Below are 21722 nucleotides of genomic sequence, written 5' to 3'. Positions count from 1 at the left end.
GAGGGCGACTGGGGTGGAGAAATGGGGCTGCTGCCTGGGGAGAGGAAGTTCAGGTGTTTACAGGGAGTTCTAGGGACAATCACTATGTCCCGCTCAGAAATCCATATTCACTGCCTCCCTGAGGGCCCGCCTTTCTCCTTGATACTCTTGGGGATGGAACTGTCAGGTTGAGCTTTTGGGTGGTACGGGGTGGGAAGGGAGAAGAGCTGAGGGGCGGGAACGTGACAAGCTGAAATCTGCTGAGCAGGTGGGAGGGGATAGGCAGGGGGCACCCACTCTCTGCAAAACCTTCTATTCTGTAAAAGGCCTACCAAGTTCTAGGCTGGTTTCTGCCCCCTCAGCCAATTATATATAGCTGCTGGAGTTGGTCCACTTTGGCTGCCCCCCGCCTCCACCCTGGGCCTCTCCAAGGAAACAGCTCTGGCAAATAAAATAATGAATCATAAATTTTATTTCAAAATGTAAACGTCACTAAACATGCATACACGTTAAAACAATAAAATTTACAATTTAGTTATTTTTTCTTTTTGCATAGGACATCATTACAATATAGAATCTATGCCATACAAAATACATACAAAGTTTTATCCGAGCAAGCCAAGGCCAGATTGGGAACTGTACAACTGTAATACTTCACTGTAGTGATCCAGGAAAGATGAAACGTGGCCTTCAGAAGCATGGTGTGGTGCTGGTTAAAAAGAAAAGAAAAAAAAAGTTCCTACAGAAAAGGAAAATGTGTGCTCCATGGAAATGGTCTTGGACCCTTGGATTCTGCCTTGGGATTTTGGCAAACAATTCCAGAGATGCTCCATCAATGGCTTTGGATGGGGAAGGGGTCATTTGTGTGGGTCTGGGGGTGGCTGACTCATGCACCCAACACACCCACACAAGGTATTCCCGGTTATGTGGGAACACAGCAAGCCCCACGCCCCACAATGCATAGCTCGTGCTGACGCCGTTGAGCTCTTGGGATCCTCGGCACTAGGCACACGGGCTCTCCAGGGGTGGGACTCGGGAGCGAAGCCACCCACCCACACACAGGCACCCTGACCCAGGAATGGCCGCCACACCACTCCCCAAGTGGCGTCTGAGCCGCGCTGGGAAGGGATCCGGCTGGTACACCCAGTGCTTGTGCTCTGGGTGGGAGGGAGAACCCTTGGCCAGACCTGTGGTCGTCTTGCAGGCATTCAGCTCACATACTTGGGTTTCTAAATGAGCATGTACAGCATCCTGTCAACACGTCACTAAGAAAATGCCCCTGAGCCCTGGGAGAAAGCTGCTCATGTGGCCCACTCCCCTCCCATCCTGTTCATCTTTAAATAAAAGTAGTAAGGTTTTAAAGCTGCATGAGAAGGGGAGAGGCTGGACAGGGCCAGCCGGCCGCACTCCAAGTCTGACATTGCTACGGGGGTCAGAAGAAACCAAGTATGGCCCCTCTGCCCTCATGGATCCAGGGCTCAAAGCTCCCACAAATCCAATCTTCACACCAGTGAGGGACAGGACAGTGGGTGGGGGAAGGCCTCACCCAAAATGATGTTCAGGCATTTATCAGTAGTAAGCTGGATTGCGCATCCAAATTCTGGTACAAAATTCTCTGGAATGTGTCTTGGACAACCCTTTGAAACTGAGCCTCAGAATCGGGAATATAAGTCATAGGAGCTGGCTCCTCCCAGGGCAACCCTGTGTTCAGAAGGTGTCAGCCCACATCCTTGATTTTACCTTTGGAAAATATGGTCACCAGAATCACATAAGGAATCTTTGGGTAGCAAAAGATGTGGGTGACCGACAAAACATCTCTTACTGTTTTTGATGTGACCGCTACATCAGACCCTTTAAACCTTCCAGCACTGTTTTTGACTGAACAGTTTTTTAAAAATGTCTTTAAAAAAAAAAAATCAGTGATATCTGTCAGAAGTCAAAATAATCAGGTAGCCTTGTAAACACCCCAAACCAGGAGTCAAATGACAAGGGATGCTATTGCTCAGATCATGCTTTCTTGTTAGGTAGCACTCCTGCTCGCTGAGACCACGGGTGTAAGTCCCTGGGGAGTGCTATGACCCTGTGCCGTCCACCTTAGCACCTGCTTCTGGCAAAAGGAGGCTGGGTCTTTTGCAGACTCTGGGCCGGGCAGCAGAGAGCTCGACTGGAGACCCCAGTTCTGCCGCACTTCACTTGGGACCAGAGAAAGCCACCGGCCCTCTCTTCATCTCCCAACAGGTGGGCTGGGGGCCACCTGTGGCCTGTCTGTTCCTATCTCCGAGTCACTCCCCACTGGTCTGAGCTGTGACCCAGGGCACGGTGAGATCTGGGGACCCCAGTCTCACTGATGTTTGCACCTGGAGGCTGCACCGTGGCGAATCCTGCACCTGCCCGGTTGCATGGCCTCAGAATAAAGGGTGGGTGGTGTCCTGCACCTCAAGTGCCGTACGTGGGGGTTTGGTGGGATGCAGGTAGGGCACCTCCAGGACTACATTCCCATCAAGGGCATCGCTGCCTGTTCCTACATAGCACCCTACAGAAGAGGGCCCCCGGGCCCTTTGTGGAAACGGCTGTGTTCATCTGTTTCTTTCTGGAAGGCTGTAGGATTCCGTGGGCATACGGGGAGCCAAAAACTGGTGTCCTAACACGGCTGACACAAACAGGGGCTTTCTTATTTGGGATGTGAGCTAAACACCAGCCCCCTGATGGTTTGAGTCCAGGGTCACTTTTAGGACTTTTTGGAGGAAATTCTTTGTTCAGGCAACCCTCATTTTGAGATCTCTGCCCCCTTGGCCTGTGAGAACAAGTCTGCTACAAAATAAAGGTTTGAGTTTTCACTATTATGTCTAGGAGTCCTATGGGTTCTTCAATCACACTGAAGCCAGCAAGCATGGCCATAAACCAGAAAAATGAAAGACCCTGAAATAGACCCAGGCTGGGAAGACATTCTACATCTTAGAAGAAAATGCAGGCTGTTTCAGGAGGGTCTGCCCCATGTAACTACTTCCAGTGGGCGCCCCAGGGAGTGGCTTTCCAAGGCCCACTGCCCCTTTCCACGAGCACTCATTTCATGATGATGAGATGCCAGTGAGAGCCCATTTAAACCTCACCTGAGGTTCATGGATTTTTCCCACCCTTCAAGTGAGATGAATTTTAGCCCCAGATGAGTCAGGATGGTCCGACCGGAGCCCCAGGCCAAGTGCCCAGGGATGCCAGGTGGGAATTCCCTCCAGGTGCCCTAAGTCAGCAGAGCAGTGCCCCATCTCCCAGGCCAGGCCCATAGCGGAAGGACCGCACCCTGCCATTAGACCAGAACCGCTTTGGGAATGAAGACACACTCATTTGCCAAAAATAGCCAATGCCTGCATATTTCTGTTTTAAGGCAATGTTACCCTTCCATCTATCAGACGGAACAGCCCTGGGTCATTTAGAGGAAAAATTAAATTAAGTGCTCTCTTTGGAAACAGCAAACACCCGCTTTCCCTCCCCCACCCCCCACCCCGCCTCTAAAACAAACCAGCTCTTCTTTTATTCCAAGATGACTGGGTTTAGAGTCCTTACTCCCCTTCCTATGTGCAGACAGATGTGGGGTTAGAAAACCTCCTTCTGAGATGCCAGTGGGCAGATCACAAGGAGACTCCTGGCTCCTCAAGGGGATAGCACTGTGTGGCCTCCCAGAGACACACAGCTCCCTCTCCCTGCCTTCGGGGACCCGTGGACGGTGAGCACACCAAAGGACTTTGGAATAAAATTCCTGAACCTGGAATGTGAGTTCCTGAGACATGAAATGTATTCAGAGTGTGGCTTTCTATGCCTCACACAGAAACAACTTTGGGAGGGGCCTCGCTTTGGAACTGGGCATGAAGATCTTTCACCCCAAGCACTCAGGGCGCTCTTCTGTCCAGGTCTCTATAGGATCTTCCACCCTCTCCCCCAGACCAAATGCAAGCAGGGCTGTCATGCTGCCCAAATGGGGCACGGCAGCCAGGGCAATCAACTCTGCACTTGACCCCCTGGCCCTGCTTGGCTTCCACCCATAACAAGAACAATGCTACTGCCCAACTTGGTACCTAACATGCTACTCAGAAGCCACCACCATGCCACTGGCCGACCCCAGATGACACATACTAGAGTTAGAAAGGGGTACCCAAGTGAGCAGACAGCAGACTGCTGCCCTTGTGGTCACTATGGACAGAGGGTGCTGGCCCAAAGCTGCGGCCAAGGGCTGTGAGCACCAGCCAGGCCTGGGTCTCTGGGGCTTCTCTGTGCTGCACCCCATGCCATGATATGGTGGGGGTAGAAGCAGAATGGCCACAACCAAGGCACTCTGGGCCCAGGAAGCCCATCTACAGCCCTCTGAGGTCCCAAGGGTCATTCCTCCTCAGCAAAATGAGCAGAGGTCTCTGCAAGATACCCCAAATCCACCCCAAACCCACACCCCCACCCCAACACACACACACACACATACACACACGCGCACACACACACGCACGCACTGTCCTGGGGGCTTGTATTTACATGCCCCCACTCTCAGGAAGAAGGGAAGGGAGGTGCCTGGGCAGCAGCACTGAGGTGGAACCTCCAAATGTCTGCAGAAGAGCAGCACGCTGGAGCCCAGCCCGACTGCCCTGCCAGGGCTCAAAGCCTAGCCCAGCCCAGGCCGGGGCTCCAGGAGAAACTGCTCAGCTCTCTGCTCTTCCTCTCCTGGCAGGAGAACGCTGGCGATGGAGCCCCTGAAGCCCTAATGCGCCAAGGGCAGGTGTGGGCTGGGCCCTCCCAGGCAGGAGGGGAGAGATGGGAGGGAAAGGGAGAAGTCCAGGGGGTGCAAAGCTCATGGAGAAGCTGGAGGTTTGCTAATTCCAAGCTGGGAACACGGTGGGTCTGAGCAAAGTATTTCCCACAACTTTCTGTCTGGTGTTCCCTGGGGAGGAAACAGAATGCACATTCTCCGACAGCACTTCCCATAACATCTGCTTTACCACTCCCAAAAAGTTCCAAGTCACAATGTTCCGGTCTCTTGCTACAGAACTGTCTCTGTGAAGCACCGAGCGCTGCCACGTGCATGGCCATACACACTGGGCCTCTGGCAAGGTGGCCCAACAACCTTCCCCACGGTTTCAAATAAAGGTGTCTTGACAGCAGGGCCGGTCCAGGAGAACATGGGAACTGGAGGCACCAAAGACACTTTCAGACATCTTTGAAGAAGACGGGGATTCCCAGGCTCTGTTTTCCAGTCAGAAAACATGATAGAGTGAGAGGTCCCCAGGTGCCTTCCGCAGGACACAGACGATCAGGTGTCCCTATGCGGGGCACATATCTCAGGCAGGCCGAGGCCTGGGCAAACGTGGCCCGGGCCCTGTCGCATCGGACTTCAGATGGTGCAGTGGGCTGATCAAGCAGGGCTCGGGTCTCTGCTTCCAGTGCTCTGAGAGGCCCAGAGAAAGGCTCCTGGAGGCGGGCGGAGGGAGATGGGCAGGGCCACGCCCGAGGCGGGCGCCTCCGTGGTCTTCCCAGGTGGAGTGCTTCTTTTGCCCCGTACAGCTTAAGGCATCCCTCTGAATCATCTATGTCCTGAGCCCGGCGGGGCTGCTGGGGAAGAGGCTGGCGGCTGGGAGGCCCCCTGCTTGGGAATCTGGCCTGGAAGCAAATGTCAGTGACCGTGTCCGCTCAGAACTGACCGATCAACTGACCCACAGGCTGGATGCTAAGCCCACCTGCACTGTTTCGTCTCCTTTGTCCCCAGTGTGTTCCAGAACCTAACAGAAACTCCAGAGTGCAAATCTATGTACAGAGTAAGGCGGCAGGAAAGGGGTGTCCTCACTGACCTCGTGGAACATGTCCATCCCTGAGAAAGGGGGGGGGGTCAATACCACTGAATCTCACCTTTGTGGGTATGTCTATTGTGCAATTTGTGGATGGTGTTTTTTGAAAATTTTTTGTTTTTTTTACAAATTTACTTTGACACCTGAGGTGAAGAAATCGTTTGTTGTGTTGTTGTTACTGACTTCATAAAGTTCTCTCTTCTTTCTTATTACAAAAGGAAAAGACGCGGCATCACGAGAGGAAGGGCGAGCATATCTGCTCATGGCTGTAGTGGGGGCGGAGGGTCCTCGGCCAGCCCCGGGGCGGGGCGGGGCGGGGCGGGTTGGGTTGGGGCGGGGCGCCCGCGGAGGGGCGGGCGGGGCTGTGCTGCTGCGGGCGGGCAGCACCGGGCTCAGGGCGAGCTGGCCGGGCTGATGGTGGGGCTGCTGGCGTCCGAGCGGCTGTAGTCGCTGAGGGAGCCGGTCCGCGAGCCCCCGCTGCGCCGCTGCAGCATGCCCGGGTGGAAGTTGGCGTGGCGGCGCGCGTGCTTCGTCAGGTGGTCGCTGCGCATGAAGCGCTTTTCGCAGATGGGGCAGCTGAACTTCTTCTCGCCCGTGTGCGTGCGGTAGTGCCGGGCCAGCTCGTCGGAGCGCGCGAACTTCTTGTTGCAGTCCTGCCAGCTGCAGGCGAAGGGCCTCTCACCTGCGGGCGACAGGGCAGAGCGTCAGTCCCGCTCCTGGCCCTGCCCTCCACGCAGCCCGCTCCTCCCCACCCCTAGCTGCCTCCCCGCCCGCCTCTATGACAAACCCATCAGGGCAAAGGTGTGCCCTGCCAGTGCCCACCTGCTGGTACCCAAGGAAGGCAGCAGACATCTCCCAGGATGAGATGGCAGCATCTCAGGTAATGTGGCTGCAGGGCCTAGGGCCCCTGGTGATGGCACCCACCAGCCTGTGCAGGCCCCCTGGCCCTGGCCTGTGGGGAGCTCAGGCCCATCTTCAGGATCAAAGATTGGGAACCAGGAGTAAAGGGGCTAGGGCCAGGAAGGACTGGCAGGCCTGCGCAAGTCCAGCTGCCCCACACCGGCCCTAGGGGAGCCACACCTCAGAGCCCTACACCTCGCAGGGCCAAAAGACAACTCCCGAATGCAAGTGCCCTACCACCCTCCTGACACCCTCCTCAGTTTCATCATCTATAACATGAGGAGCCCAGACCAGGTAATTTCCTTCTCTTGTTGCCCCTTCTCTTACAGAAGTTCCAATGTGGCCAAAAGGCAACAGCCAGCAAACAGGAGACTCCAACAGGCTCTTGCAGACTCAAGCACGGAGACTGACAAGGGTGGCTACTCAAAACACTCCATGAGAGGGAGGTGACAAATGCAGGCTGCAGTCAGGACCTCACCCCCTCCCTCCCTCCTATTCCTTGCTCAGAGCAAGGAACAGGTCAGCATTTACCCAGGCAAACTCTGAACCACACACACACACAAAAAAAAAAAAAAAAAAAAAAGACATCAGCTGCTTAGAGAGAACCAGCAGGAGCTCCTGGCACCCCAGAACGCAGCCCTTATGGCAGGCACCTGGGGTGGCCACACAGCCTCCCTTCCAACCCTTTACCTTCCCCTCCCTCCCCGACTCTGGCCCTAAAGCCAATAGCCATCCTTGAAGCTGGCCCACCTGTGCCTGGAGGAGGAAATCCACACCACCCACCCCAAATGAGCCCGTCAACCTTAAATATAAACAAACACCCAAGGATGGCCAGATGGCCAAGGAAAACCAGCAGCATGAAAGGGAAAAGTCCAAGAGCAACAAAACAAAGCTTACTCCAGAGGAAAAAGAGTGAAGCCAGGAGACAGAAGAGAATGTCAACCTAAAAATTCTAATTAGTATTCTGAGAGAAATTTCAGATAAAATTCATGCATAAAGCAAACACGATACCATCAAAAGGAAGTTCAGAGAACAAAAAATAGTGTTTAGAAATTGAGAGTATTGTTGCCCAAAAATTCCACAGAAAAGCTGGAAATAAACTCAAGGAAATATCCCAGAAAAATGGAACAACATCAAAAAAGGCTCTAGAAATATGTGAATGCTGCTGTGTTCTCTTTCTCCTGGTAATGCTGAAACTAACAGCTATGTGTTGTATATGTTCTTATTGATTTTATGGGGTTTTTGGAGGGGGAAAGGGTATCTGTTGGGGGGATGGGATTCTAAATCAAGCAGGAGAGCAAACCATCATTTCCCAAACCTTTCTAACAGTTACAAATGATAGTTCAGAGTTACAGGTAATCAATCCTGGGGGTGCAATATTTAACTAATTTGTTTGTTAACAGATAAAAGGGGAGGAGAGCAAACTACCAAAGAAACAAGAAAACGGTATCTGTCAGAATCAAATAAGACTAGCTAGCACAGATGTGGGCAGGGCTGCAAGTAAACGCTCCTGCTATAAGAAACTCTGCAATGTCAGAACACTGAGTAAAAAAAGACCACAAAACTTATTAGAAAGAGGTGAGAAACAAACACCAAGTTATCCATAAGGGAATAAGGCTGGGACATACACTAGACTTCTCATTAATCACATTGGATTCTAGATGACAAAGAAATAGGCTCTTCCAAGTTTACCTCACAAACTCCAGCAAAAATGAGGGGAAAAAAACCCCGAGAAGCCAGAGAAGTGAGTGAAAAATGAAGAGGCATTCAGGAGAGTGAGGTAGAGACCTGGGGACCACTAAGGCAGGATTCACAGGGGGATAGCTCCAAGAAGAAAATGAGTTCCATGCATCAGAGAATTTGATCAAGAGGCTGAATAAACTTTAGAACACAGTGAAGGCACATACTATTCTTTGGTTAAAAGAAAAAAAGAGAGGCAATTAGAAACTCCAGGAAAAATAGAAGACATGCAAGAAAACTGGGATCTAAATTTGAAGCAAACTAAAATGCTACAAGACTATGAGCAATCACGGAAGAGCTCAGAGCCAAACACTGGTCTAGGGACTTTTTGTATGTTATACTATTTATCTTTCACAACAACCCCATGAGGCAGTAGGAGGGAATGAAATCCTTGTACAGGCCCTGGCATATGGAAGTAATCTTTTCACAGTCATGGTCATGTGAACCCTAGCACCAGTTAGTTGTCAGTGTTTAGAATCAATGTTATAGACAAAGTCCATACAACTGACTCATATCCCCAATAGAGAATGTGGATTTACAAGAAATTTAGAAACACACACATGCACAAAGGAAATGTCTAAATGAGGTTACAGTTATAAGGATAAGCAACAAAAAATTAAAATAATAACATATCCATCAATTCAGGAGGAGGTGAGTGGAGGGGTAGGAATGAGGCAAATCCTTAATTTTCATGGCAGGGAGATAATAGATCATATCTAAATCTGATACATCATAGAACAGTAAAAAAAAAAATCAGTTGGTTTATTTATGTCAGCAACCACCAAGACAACTAAAATCAGAGCAGTGTTGGTCTCTGGGGAGTGAGGCTGCACTGGGAACAGGATTTTTGTTGTTGTTGTTGTCATTGTAAGCTCTTCTGCGTTACATGTCTTTTTAGAACTGAATATATTGTTAATCGGTTCTGGGGGGAAAATCTTGTCAACAAAACAGTTTGAGAAATGTTGCATGCTAAGTCTAGGAACTTCACAATGCATATTGGTCATTAAATGTTTGGAAAGGTCCAGCATTAAGTACAATGGTTTCATTTCTGTGTGACTGGGTGCTGAGAGCTTGGTGTGCCAATTGTGACACTGTCTTCACAGTGTATTGATGGTATGACCTCAGATAAGCGCCTCTCTGGTGGGGTAAAGAGTGCCCCCCCCCAAAAAAAAGATGTCCAGGCCCTAATCCTTTGAACCAAGGACTCCTCGAATCCCTTTCCTTATTTGGAAAAAGGATCTTTGTAGATATAATTAAGGTAAGGACCTTGAAATGAGATCACAAGTGTCCTTAGAAAAGAAGAGAAGGGGAAAGGACATAGAAGAGAAGGCCAAGCGATGACAGAAGAAGAGACTGGAGTGATGCATCTACAAGCCAAGGAACACCAAGCATTGTAGGGCACCCCCCAGAAGCTAGGAGAGAAGCATAAAATGGATTCCCCCACCCCCTGCCAGCAGAGCCTTCAGAAGGAATAGAGGTGACCAGGGGAGTGAGCTGCCAACACCTTGATCTTAGCCTTCTGCCCTTTAAAACAGTGAGAAAGTGCATTTCTGTTCTTTTAAGCCACCCAGTTTATGGTAATCTGTTATGGTAGCCACAGGAAATGACTATACTACCCCATCCTCATAGTGGGGTACACATGGTGATTCCACGAGGTCACACACAACCAGATTGAGGCACTGTGCCTGGCACATGCCAAATGCTTACCTTGAAATGTTAAGCTATTATTTTTGCTCCTATCCATTATTTTTGTCACCTGTGTCTTCTCAAATTTAGGCCTGTGGTGGGAGTAGGGGAGGACCAACCCAAATTCAGGCTCATCCTGAAGAAGCCCTGGGCCCTCACTGGGGGGTTGTCCTTTTCAGGGTCCTTATGCTTGCAGCTCTGGGAGGCATGTGAGGCAGGTATAATTATAGACGGGCTACAGTGATGTCAGGGCCACAGAGAACTGAAGCATCCAACATGATGGGATGCTGGTACCAGGTGGCCTGGGGTAGCAGAAGGTAGGGAAAGCGCAGCATCACCCCTAGGCCAGCACACGGTTCTTGGTCTGTCTGGGCACCAGCAGCTCAGCACTTTTATTGAACACAGACCCGAGATCTGGCTCTGGGGACAGTGTCCTGATGCAGACAGGGTCCTCCCTGTTCCATCCTTTTTACCTCTGTCAGCCCATTCCAGGAGGGCAGATGGCAACAAACTGGCCCACAAACAGATGAATAAAACACTCAGAAGTTATGATTCATGCTGGTAAGGAGCAGCACCAGGGTCTGGCTGGGCTGGTGACACTCAAGCAGGACCCAGAAGACTAATGAGGAACAGCCAGGAGAATCGAGAACAGGTGGGGGAAAGGCAGCCTGTAGAGGGGCACAGAGTCACCCACGACGGTGTTTCTCATACTTGCAGAGAGACACCCAAAGAGTGTCTGTTTATGTGGGTTATAATTATTGATATTGTTCATATTAGAAATTAAAACAAAAAAAAAATCAAACTCAAGCACACATTCCAGTAGCTGAGAGAGGGATGACATCATCACACATCATTTAGCTTTTGGAATATTCCATTGTATTCTTTTGAGAGAATAAAGGACAAATAATGTAATTATTTTGAAAATAATTTTGGCCACATGGACTCCTAGAAGGGTCTCAGGTGCCTACAGGTATCCCTGGGCCTCCCTTTGAAAACTGCTCTGCTAGAGATTGACCCCAAGGTGGTATGACTGGGCTGAGTGAGTATATAGGGAGTATACTCAGACTGGAGTGGGGGCCCAGCAGGTCCAGGCCCTACAGGGAGTTGGCCCTCTGTACTAAGTGAACCCTAGCTTCCCTCCTGCTGGGCTCAAATTCTGCATCTGCTTCCTCTTGGGCATGAGACGGGGAGACAGCAACAGTACCACAGGGCCATCATAAGGAGAGTGCGCAGTCTAGCTCAGAAGTGACACTGGCCTTCGCAGGACAGGAAACCTAATCGAGGATTCCAGAACCCTGAAGGGAGCTCAGAGCTCCTGCAGCATTCTGCCTGAAGCCTAAGCCTGGCAAGGGCTCACTCCAGGACCCCTGCCCTCACTTTCCAAAGAAGGGAGGGCTGCAGGGGGCCAGGATTTGGGCCGTGGGACTGAATGGTGAGAGGGCCTTGGGAGGGGGAGGCAGAGTAAGAGGAAGGGGGTAGAGGTCAGGTTTTGTGGGGTACAGGGTGCACAGGGAGGGAGTGAGGGAAGCTGGGGGAAGGCTGGGGTCACTGTGGGGGGCTGGAGGACCCTGGGGCTGGGGAAGGCGCCAGGCCACGCTCAGGGTGGAGGGGCCTGAGGGTGCCAGGCTGCAAGGGCCAGGACTGCGGGACAGGGGATAACTGGTCTATACAGGGCGGGGTGCTGCTGGTGTATAGTAAGGGGGGGCAGCTGGGTGGCGGGGGGCGCCAAGGCCAAGGGCTCATGGGGCGCAGGGCGGGGGTTACATAAATGTTCCCTGGCGCTGCAGTGAAGCTGTGAGAGCGATTGCCTCATCTTATCAGGGAACACTGTGTCCCACATGCTCCTCTTGCCCAAGCCACAGGCCTGGGCTGGGACAGCTTGTTCCTCCCAGAAGCCGCAAGAGGCTAGACTGGGAGCACAGGGGCTTTCCTCCTGCCGGAGCCCCTGACTGGGCGCGCAGCCCTGGGCCCTGCCCCCTGCCCCCTGCCCCCTTCCAGGCAGCCTGCAGGTGCAGCTTGGGAAGTGTGCATGATCCCGTTCCTGCCCCGAGCTCAGGCTCTGGCCACAGTGAGACTCCCTCCGGCTCTGACCCCCGTCCAAAGGGCATGCTCCCAATTATCTCAATTGCTCCAACCAGTTCTGGCCAGACTGCCAGCTCCTACAGGTGAGTGGGTCCCTCCTGGCTCCAACAGTACCTGCACACGGCAGTTCTTTTGTATCTGTGGGGCCTCTTGGGCAGTCCTGGGGATCTTTGGCATTGTCTCCCAGTGCTTCACACAGAGCTGGGGCCGGAATAATGTCTGTAGACTAAAGCCTTTTCTCCCTGTGGGCAGTAAGTGCCCCCCCCATTGGCCCCCTCGGCCTCTTGCTGGCCCTACCAGCCAGGGCTCTGGGAAGCCTAGCTGAGCTCCCCTCTGTGGAACAAAGAAGGGGAGGGATACAACTCTGAACAGAGGGCCCCCAGAGAGAAGGGCAGATGGAGCCATCAACTTAACAGGAGCGCCTAAGATCACATGACCAGACCTCAGTGAGCACAAGGAACCCACATGGGTGTGTCTAGGGAGTGATGATGAAGGGCAGGGCTGGTCGGAGAGTCAGAGGGAGGCACAGGGAGAGGCTTTCACAGACACGGAGGCAGCTTCTCCCAGGCTCCCAGGCCCCAGGGCGCAGGTCCTGGCTGTTCACCGCCAGCAAGTGGGCTGTCAGTCATCAACAGCTAGCTGTGATCGGTGGCCGCTGGCACGGGGCCACTTCCAGCTTCCCGCCTCAACACCGCCATGCTTTTCACTCCAGGGAATCCCTCCTGCTCACCCTCCCACTCCCAGGCAGCTTGGCAGACGGCCAAACACTGGAGCCAATCAGCTGCCAGCCTCCAAGGAAACCCAGGCCCATGGGCAGCCTCGGGGTCAGCAGAAAGGCCTGTCCCCTGTGGTGGAAAGCAGACTTTCCTTTCATTAGGAGGCCACTGACTACTCCGCTGATCACTGAAAATGCCCATGGTTTATAGACCCACATGGAGCTGACATGCAGACGCCTGTCTCCTAGGCTGCCCCAGCTGGAAGCCCTTACCCACCATGGTACAAGTGAGGGAGGTGAGGCCCAGCAGGAGGGAGAGCTGCCACTCAGCGGGGACCCCTCTTACCCTGGGACTCTGCCTATAGCCTGAGAGGTGCTTCCTGCATGGAAGCACCCTCTACAGTAGTCATGCCCCACTACACCCCTACTCATTTGTTGACAGCTCCAGGGGCTGTCATCTTACCTGTTTCTTTTCATAGTTACTGTGAGAGTGAGCAGGAGCACACACATGCTCACATGAGCAACACTGTTATCACCAGTTGGGGAGGGGGTTGCTCCTGGGCTCCTGAGCCCCTTGAGGGGGGCTCTCATAGCAAGCCACTGGCAAATGACCATGGTGGGAACACTGGTTGCACGTTTAAGCTCCACACCAGTGAGTATTCATTTTTGCTGGGACTGCCCCCATCCCAAGGCACTCTGGTCTCATGCTGTTGTTATGGGTGCGCAAGGGTTGCTGATCACACGCCGCCTTACCCCCAGAGCTGGCAGGAGACTGCTACACACAGCCTTGGGGCACAGTTAAAACAAAATCTACATTTCTACAATGGATGCAAGTGTATTTTTAAGGTAGGCATTTTTGGTGTTGCTTTGCTTTGTTTTGGAATGGATAACTTGACCCTAAAATTCATACAGAAAAACAAACAGAAACAGCAAGGAAAACTGAAAAAGAACGATGTGGGGGTACTAGACCACCAGATATTCAACATATTGCCACACAAGCTATTAACTGGCCAGTGGAGAGGAGCAGAAATGCCAGAACTAGACCCCAAAACAGTGGGAAACATGTTTAGCATAAATTAACATCTCAGATGGGTGGAGGGGAGAGGGACCAAAAAATGTGTAAGGACAACTAAGCAGCATCTGTCAAGAAAGTAAGGACCGTGCTAGGATAGAAGTTCCTTCTATGAATCAAAGTCCAGTAGCCATAAATGAAAAGATTGATAAATGTGACTACAAAAGTATAAAATACTTCTCTAAGGACAAAGCCGGCAGAAGCAAAGGCAGAAGATAAATGCCAACCTGACGGGAAAAAAAAATATTTGCAGCTCATATCACAAAGGCCTACTCTCCAATACAGAAAAAGGGTATAGAAAAGGAAAAACCAACACCCCATAGAAATATGGGCAAAGGCTATAAGACGGTAGATAAAAAGAAAGCAAAGGACTCTCCAACATCAGAAAAGATGCTCAGCCTCACCCATCAGGAAGCAAATGCAAACTAAACCCCACTGAAATCCTACTTTGTACCTGTCGGGCGGCAAGGGGGCAGGACATGTAGCCTCGCCGTTTGCCAGGGGAAGTACAAACTGCCCCAACCTCTATGGAGGGCGACTTGGTGATACTGATCACAATGACAGATGTGTGCAAACTTCGCCCCCACAAAACAACTTTTGGGAACCTATTCTATAGACATACCTGCACACCTACAAAATGTGACAGGTGCCTGATTATTCAATGCAGCCAAAGCCTCAGAAAAACTCATGCCCTTCCACAGGGGCCCATGAAATCAATTATGGAACAGCCACATCACAGAATACTGTAAGAAATGGACTGGGTTCCTTCTGAAGTGACCAGGGGAGATCTCTAAAGTGGTACTGTTGAGGGAGGAAAGCAAGGTTCAGAGCAGAATGCATGGGATAGGATAAATGGTGAGCGTACATGGGTGCATTTGCATGTACGTGCAGAAAGATCCTCTGGGAGGATACCTAAGAAAGTCACGACAGAGATTACCTGGGGACAGAGAGCTGGGAGGATGGGGGGGGGCTGGGAATTTTCCTTGAAAACTGCTTCAACCTCTTGGATTTCAAAACACAAAAATGTATTTACCTATTCAAACAATTAAAAAACAAGAATCCATAGCAAACTAGGAAATGCTAGCCACCAAGAATGCAAATTTTAAAACAGGAGTCAAAGGAACAATATTCCGTGCCTTCCTAGCCAGGCCCATTCACACCACCTGTGGCCTCTCATACCCCTTCAGCACATTCCTCAGCCTCAGAGGATCCTGAGAGCTCCCCTTAAAATAGATTCTTCTCAGAACAGGGGAGGGGGCAGGGGAGCTCCTTGGAGTAGAAGAAAATCAAAAATAGCAATGAGGTCCAATCTACCTCTCTGGAAGGTGTTCCTGGGGCAGGACTTCCGGGGCTCAGGTCCCAGTGTCACGCCGCAAATGGTTTTGTTGGAGGGTGCTCCCTGATACATGGTTTGACAGACCCAGTCTGACTTAAAAGGCAAGGGAGAAGAAGTCAGGCAGCAGCAGACCCAGATCTGTAATTGCGTATGTCAGAGGCCCCTTCAAGCTTCTAAATACCACACGCCTGTCATAAACGTCGCCGGGTCCATCCTCACAGGACGGGACCCTTGAGAACCAGCCTCGGCAGATGGGCGAGCTACTGCCAGGTGAGTTCGTCCACCTGTCAGGACACAGGCCACAAGTTCAAGGCAGGAGAACTGGTCCCCCGGTCCCCTCTGCAAGGAACTAGTGAGGAGGTGGGAACTAGGGAACCAATGCAGCCTTCTGGGAAAGGTTTTTTTTCTTGGACCAAAAGAAAGGAAAAGGAAGGAAGGGAAGGAGGCAAGACAGAGGGCCAGGCGTGTGGGGGTGGGGGAAGCCGCCACAGAGCAGAAGAGCCTCTGGCAGGCTGTGCTGGGCTGTGATGTCTGGGGTGGCACCAAGTCATTGGCGGCCACACAGGGAGGTCTGAAGGGACTCACGGAGAAGCCAAAATGCTCCTAAACATAGACAAGTCTTTGGCCAACCTGAGGCTGCCCACACCACCCCCTCCTCAAAGAAACAAAGCTCTTCAAGGTCAGCCAGAGCCCCTGGGAGAGGGCACAGAGCAGAACAAACGGGTCCCTTCCTGCTGCCATCAGCCAGTGTGCAGGACTAGCCACCCCGCTCTGCACCCCAAGGCCCCATGCCCACACCCAGGGCTCTCTAGGCAACCAAGGGAGGGGCCCTTCTCTGTAGAGCCTTTGGCAACCATTCTGTCCCACTTCCTCTTCCTGTGTCTCTCCCCTCCCCCAGCCTTCATTTCCTCATGCCTATCCTCTCCCCTGTGCCTCCTGGGTGGGCCTTGCCAGCAGGGACCCAGCCTGACCACAGTTGCCCTGTGCAGCAGACCTCTCTGCAAGCACAGAGCTTTACGGGTACACAATTTTTACTTCTGACGTATGCAAGCTCAGGTGACTCTACCTGGAGGGAGAGAAGGGTGTCAAGATGAAACCTATCTCAGAGATGGGGACTAAAGGTGGAAGGTCAAAAGGACCTCCCAAGGCCACACACCCAGAATGGCTGGCCCTCCAAGTTGTCTAGATTTCTCTTAGGAGGAGGACATTCTCACAGCCTCTCCCCACTGTGTAACAGGAACTGCTATGGGAAGCTGCCCAAGTTGACCTCAGCCACTGGTGTCCTGGGAGCTGAAAGCACAAGAGGGACCGTCAAGGCCAAGGGCCCCTCTCACAGATGAAGGCACTGAAGCCCCGCACACACACACGGCAAGTTGCCACCCTCCGCATCCTGCGGCCTCCAGCTTCCCAGGGAGGGGAGCTCCCCAGCAGCACAGCCAGCCCAGTCAAGCAGCACGGCCACTCCACCTGCTGGGGGCCTTGGCAGGCAGTCACCAGACCTTCCGCGGCATGTGGCTGCACCTAACGTGTGGACGAGCCAGGTAGCCCTGTTCCAAGAGGCCCTGCCTGCCTGCCTGAGAAGGACTGAGCACCCCGAGGCAGAGCACTCAAAATAATGGAGCTAAGAAGTGGCCCCTGGGGAGCACGTGCTCTTCCTCCAGACCCAGCACCTACACCCGGGCCTGCTCCAGGTACTACAGCAGCCCACTTCCCTCAGGGAAAAAAAAATGTCACCAGGTTTCAAAGAGAACATAGCAAAACAATGTATTTGTCAGAGTTGGTTTCATAAAGCAAATAAATCAGAATAAAAACAAGTAAGTCATTTTTCTACAGTCCTAAAATGCTTTTGGTTTTTGAGGGAGCCTATGCAAAAAAAAAAAAAAAAGCCAGTCACTGACCTACCTTTTCTAGAACAGCTGAAGAGTGCTGAGGAACTACTTCAGACACTTGGGGGAGGAGCCCGGAGAGCTCCTGGGGCCTCTCCTTCAGTAGCCCAGGTCACCAGACCCACCACAGCCTCAGCCACTTGGAGCAATTTACACCCGGGGTGTTCTAGGAAAACTACTCTGTTCACAAAACCACTTGCAGAGAACAGGATACTGGAAGAGTAAGCCAGAGGCTCTGCTCCTCCGTAAATCTGAGTTCCATTGCCAGAGAGGAGGTGGCCCTCAGCTGCTCTCACAATCAGCCCCTGTTGCCACCTGAAGAAACCCACATTATTGTGTTGAAGGAAGGAATTGCTTTTCCAGGGCCCTTTGAGGCTCAGGGCACAAAGGCCAGCTCTTTCTCTGTCACAGGGCCTGTCCACCATTTCTCTGAGCCGGTCCCTTCCTCCTCACTTCCTGCCTCGTGCTCAACCCTGTTCCTATGCCTAGCCTGGAACAGGTCACTATGGGGGCTGACCCTGAGGACATCAGCCAGGAAGAAAAGCAGATGCCACTCTGCACTCCAATCCCCACCGTCCCCCAGAGTGACCCCTTCCTTCGTCAAGTGACAGCTCTGCAGGGGACTCTATGACCCAAGGCTACCTGCATCAGCCTGACACTAGCAAAAGCTGGGACAAGCTGCCCAGGGCAGGGAAATCCTTTAGTGGGGTGTCGGGGGCTTGGTGCTCCTGGGTGTCACCCCCAATGTCACTGGAACCAGGCTTCATGTGTTGGGTAAGCAGACAAAGGAAGGGTCAGCATGGAGGCTGCCTGGCTGTCCCTCTCTAAAGTCTCATAGGCCACAGACAGGGGCCCACTTCTAAGTAGTTGTATTCGCATAGATCAACCAAGAAAACAGACCACCGAGCAGCTGAGCTCCACTGTCCCAAGGCACGCAGGAAATGCACAGTCAGGACAGGAAGGAAACACCGCCATTATCTTCGGAAGACGGGATTCATGCGTGACTGTCCTTCCTGCATTCCTATACTTTTCAACAGAGCTGCTTTTTGCACAGTGCAGTGTGTTCTCTCATGAAATTGGATGTATACATATCTATCTAACGTGTGTACTTGTGTATATATACATTATAAACCTCTGTTACAAAATAATAACAGCTCACCCAAAGTCCAGCTCATTAACTGGGCCTGCTTCCATAGAACTCAGCACCTCTGGCCTCTGGAGAGGGAGCAGCACTAATGGACATGCAAGGGTGCACGTGCCTGGAAAGGTCAAAGGACCACATGCCAGAAATTTCACAAAGGTGTTTCCCCCCCTTTTGCTAAGGGTTACAAAACACATTTGAAAATTTCCGTTCCCGAGGTCCCATTTAAAACAGCAATAATAAAATACTAATGATTTCTGCCAGCCAGAAGCCAGAAGCCACCCGAAACAAGGGCTCTAGAGGTGCCCCACCCCTTCACACACGCATGCACGCATGCACATGTACGCACACACACTCTCCTGAAGGGACATGGAGAGAGGGTATATCAGCTCCCAGCCGCAAACACTTCCAGATCCGGGACTGCAACGGTCCACCAGGTGACCCAATGTGATGAGTGGACTCATGTGAGGTGCCCCAAAGCACAGACACGTTCATTTCTTTCCCATCTATTCTGATGGTCACACAGCTAACTGTCTCCAAAGGGAACCCAGGAGCACTTTCCCTGGGCTGAAGACTGACTCACATCAAGCTCCCTGACCCCCCTTTGCAATCTCAAAGCGACCACTCCCCTGCTTTGGGAGCCAGAGCGCTGTCACCAACCCTGTTCTGGGACTATGTGATCTACTGCACACAGCTCTGACAGCTGCTGACAACCTAGGGATGACATTTCAGTTGGTCTTTTCAGAGGTTTTCTCAAACAACAAGGACAAGGACATGAGTTTGGAGACCACAGTTAAAGATTTAGGTTTACTTACTTGATAAAAATGTTCTTCGTTTGAGGCTGATCAAAAGTAAAGGAAGCTCATATTCAGAATATATAAAGAACTCTTAAATCTCAACAAGAAGCAAACATCTGATTTTAAAAATGAGCAAAAGATCTGAACTCAACCAAGACAAGATGTATGGATGGCAGTCAACTATGTGAAAAGGTGCTCAATGTCATCATTAAGGAAATGTAAAGTAAAACAATGAGGTGGCACCATACATTTACGAGAATGGCTACATTCCAAAAAACCGACAATACTAAAAGCTGTTGGAGCACCTGGAACTCTTGTTCATTGCTGGTGTGAATGTGGCACAGTCATTTGATAAGACAATTTGGCAGTTTCTTGTAGAGTTAAATACAGACTCACCATACAACCCAGCAACCCCAGTCCTAGGCATCTACCAGGTGAACTGAAGAGCCACCCGCAAATGTTTAGAGCAGATTTATTCATAATGAGCAAAAATAAGAAGTAAGCACTTTCTACAGGTAAGTGGATAAAGAAATTGCAGTGTATCCATACGATGGAATACTATTCAATGATGATGACGAAGGAGCTACTGATTCACAAACACAAAAATGGTTGAATCTTAAATGCATTTTGCAAAGTCAGAGAAGCTAGATTCAAAAGTCTATATATTGTATGACTTCATTTATATGATATCTGTCAAAGGCAAAACTGTAAGGCTGGAAAACACATCAGGGGTTGTCACAGTTGGGGAATCAGGAAGTGGCTGACCTCAAAGGAGAATTTTTAGGGCCATGGAACTGTTCTGCCTGGTACCAGGGTGGTGGATACAAGACTGCGTTTCTTTAAAACCCATGGAACTGCACATCACAGTCTTTATCATACACAAATTTTGAACACGTAAAGGAGGCTGGGGGATCCCAGGATGGAATGTAGACTGTGACCACAGACTCCAAGCATATTACAAACGTGTGACGTGGCCTCTAGGAAGGGGGGGAGTGAAAGCAGCTGACCTAAGTAACTTGGGAAAATGGTGTTTTGACCGGAAGCTGAAAGACTACAGACATAAGTAACGGTACTTGAACACTGCTCTAGCTTCCCACGAGATAAACAATTATGAAACTGCTTCACACGTGTGCTGGCATGGAACAAACAGGTGACCGCACGGTGCATGGCAGGAGCTGGCATCTCACAGTTGGAGAGGGAGGTTATAGGTCAGCAGAGGGAGGAGGGAATGAGCCCTTCCTTAGGGGCTGCTGCAGAATCTGAGATATCTGTGTGAATGCATGCTTAGCTCAATGTGCACACAGAGGGCCAGACAGAGAAATTATTAAGGGTGTGTGTGTAAATAGGCTGGGACACAGACATGTTTCCTGGGTCCGTCCACTGGGAGAGGCTAGAAGTGGTGACACCCCAAGAGCAGGGAGCACACCCAGCACCGAGATCTTGGTTTCTAAATACCATTTTCCAGCAAAAGGAATCAGGGCTCCCTAGAGAAATGGATGATTCTAGGACTAGAGCAGGAGCAGTACAAGATGAACCTGACTTATTAATGCCAGAAAGTAAGGAAGTGCACAAAAACCCAAAATGATGGGGATGGGTCAAAGGGACACCGGAGATGACCTGGCCGAGTTCCTGGCCAATGCTGGGACAACTGGGCGACACAGTAAGTATCTGCGGCAATCATGTGGTAACAACGTTCTCCCACTGATATGACCTGATGAGAAGGGCACTTCACCCCTGTGGTATTTTCTCCCAAAAGCCTATAAACCCAGTGTCATCACGAGAAAAACATCAGACAAATGCAAACTGAGGGACAATGTACAAAATATCTGGCCACCACCCTTCAAAACTGTCAAGGTCATGGAAAACAAGCAAAGTCTAAGAAACTGTCACAACCCATGAGGAGCCCGAGAAGGCATGACAACTATAGTTCAAACCCATTTCACTCACATTTTGTGATCACTACAGTGTGACTGTGTAGCTTGTTTCTAAGTAGTAAGTCAGCACTTCTTAGCTAGGACAAATGGCTGATACAGCCTCACTTGTTGGGGGAGAAAGTAATTGCTGGAGAAAGCACGTGATTTCTGAGATGTCTCAAATGCTTTGGGTGCACTGGCTCATGCAGTGGTCACCTTTGCCAGCTGGGCCTTTCTCTAATCAATGTTTACCCACCTTGAGGACAAATGCACAAGAGTCGCCAAGTGACCATGACAGTGACACCTCTGTCTTCTTTCCCCAGACAAATGACTTAAGTTTACAGTGGCAATGCACCAGTAAAGATGGTTCCTTTCCGACTCCCTTGCAGCTAGGATTGGTTTTGTGAACTGACAGTGGCCAGTGAGTTCAGGGTAAGTCACTGGATAAGCCTCATCATGATAAAGATGGCCATGTGCCTACTGCCATTCTTCCTGACTGGAGAATGTTCCAAGGTTGCAGGACCAGCAGCTGTCATGCAATCATGGGTGGAAAGCACAGCCTAACTCATGTGCCAACAATGATGAAAGAGAAAGAGACCATGAGCCTTGGTCTCTGGAGGCATCCTGAAGCTGGACACCAGCCCTGGATATCC

The 21722-nt window shown here is 51.1% G+C and overlaps 1 protein-coding gene across 1 annotated transcript in view; it reads right to left on the bottom strand.

Annotated features, from left to right (window-relative positions):
- Positions 1–433: 433 nt before the first annotated feature.
- The window catches only part of KLF13 (KLF transcription factor 13), a 50458-nt gene continuing 29169 nt past the window's right edge, over positions 434–21722 (bottom strand). Inside the window, exon 2 of the mRNA XM_045795351.2 lies at positions 434–6483. Within this exon, the coding sequence (XP_045651307.1) occupies positions 6194–6483 (290 nt within the window). The 3' untranslated portion in view covers positions 434–6193. The remainder of the gene's footprint in view (positions 6484–21722) is intronic.

This window comes from Ursus americanus, chromosome 28, assembly GCF_024610735.1.
Source record: "Ursus americanus isolate L20-20 chromosome 28, mUrsAme1.1.p, whole genome shotgun sequence".
NCBI classification, from domain to species: Eukaryota; Metazoa; Chordata; class Mammalia; order Carnivora; family Ursidae; genus Ursus; species Ursus americanus.
The sequence above is the reverse complement of the archived record's forward strand: the minus strand, read 5'-3'. Positions and strand labels throughout refer to the sequence as shown.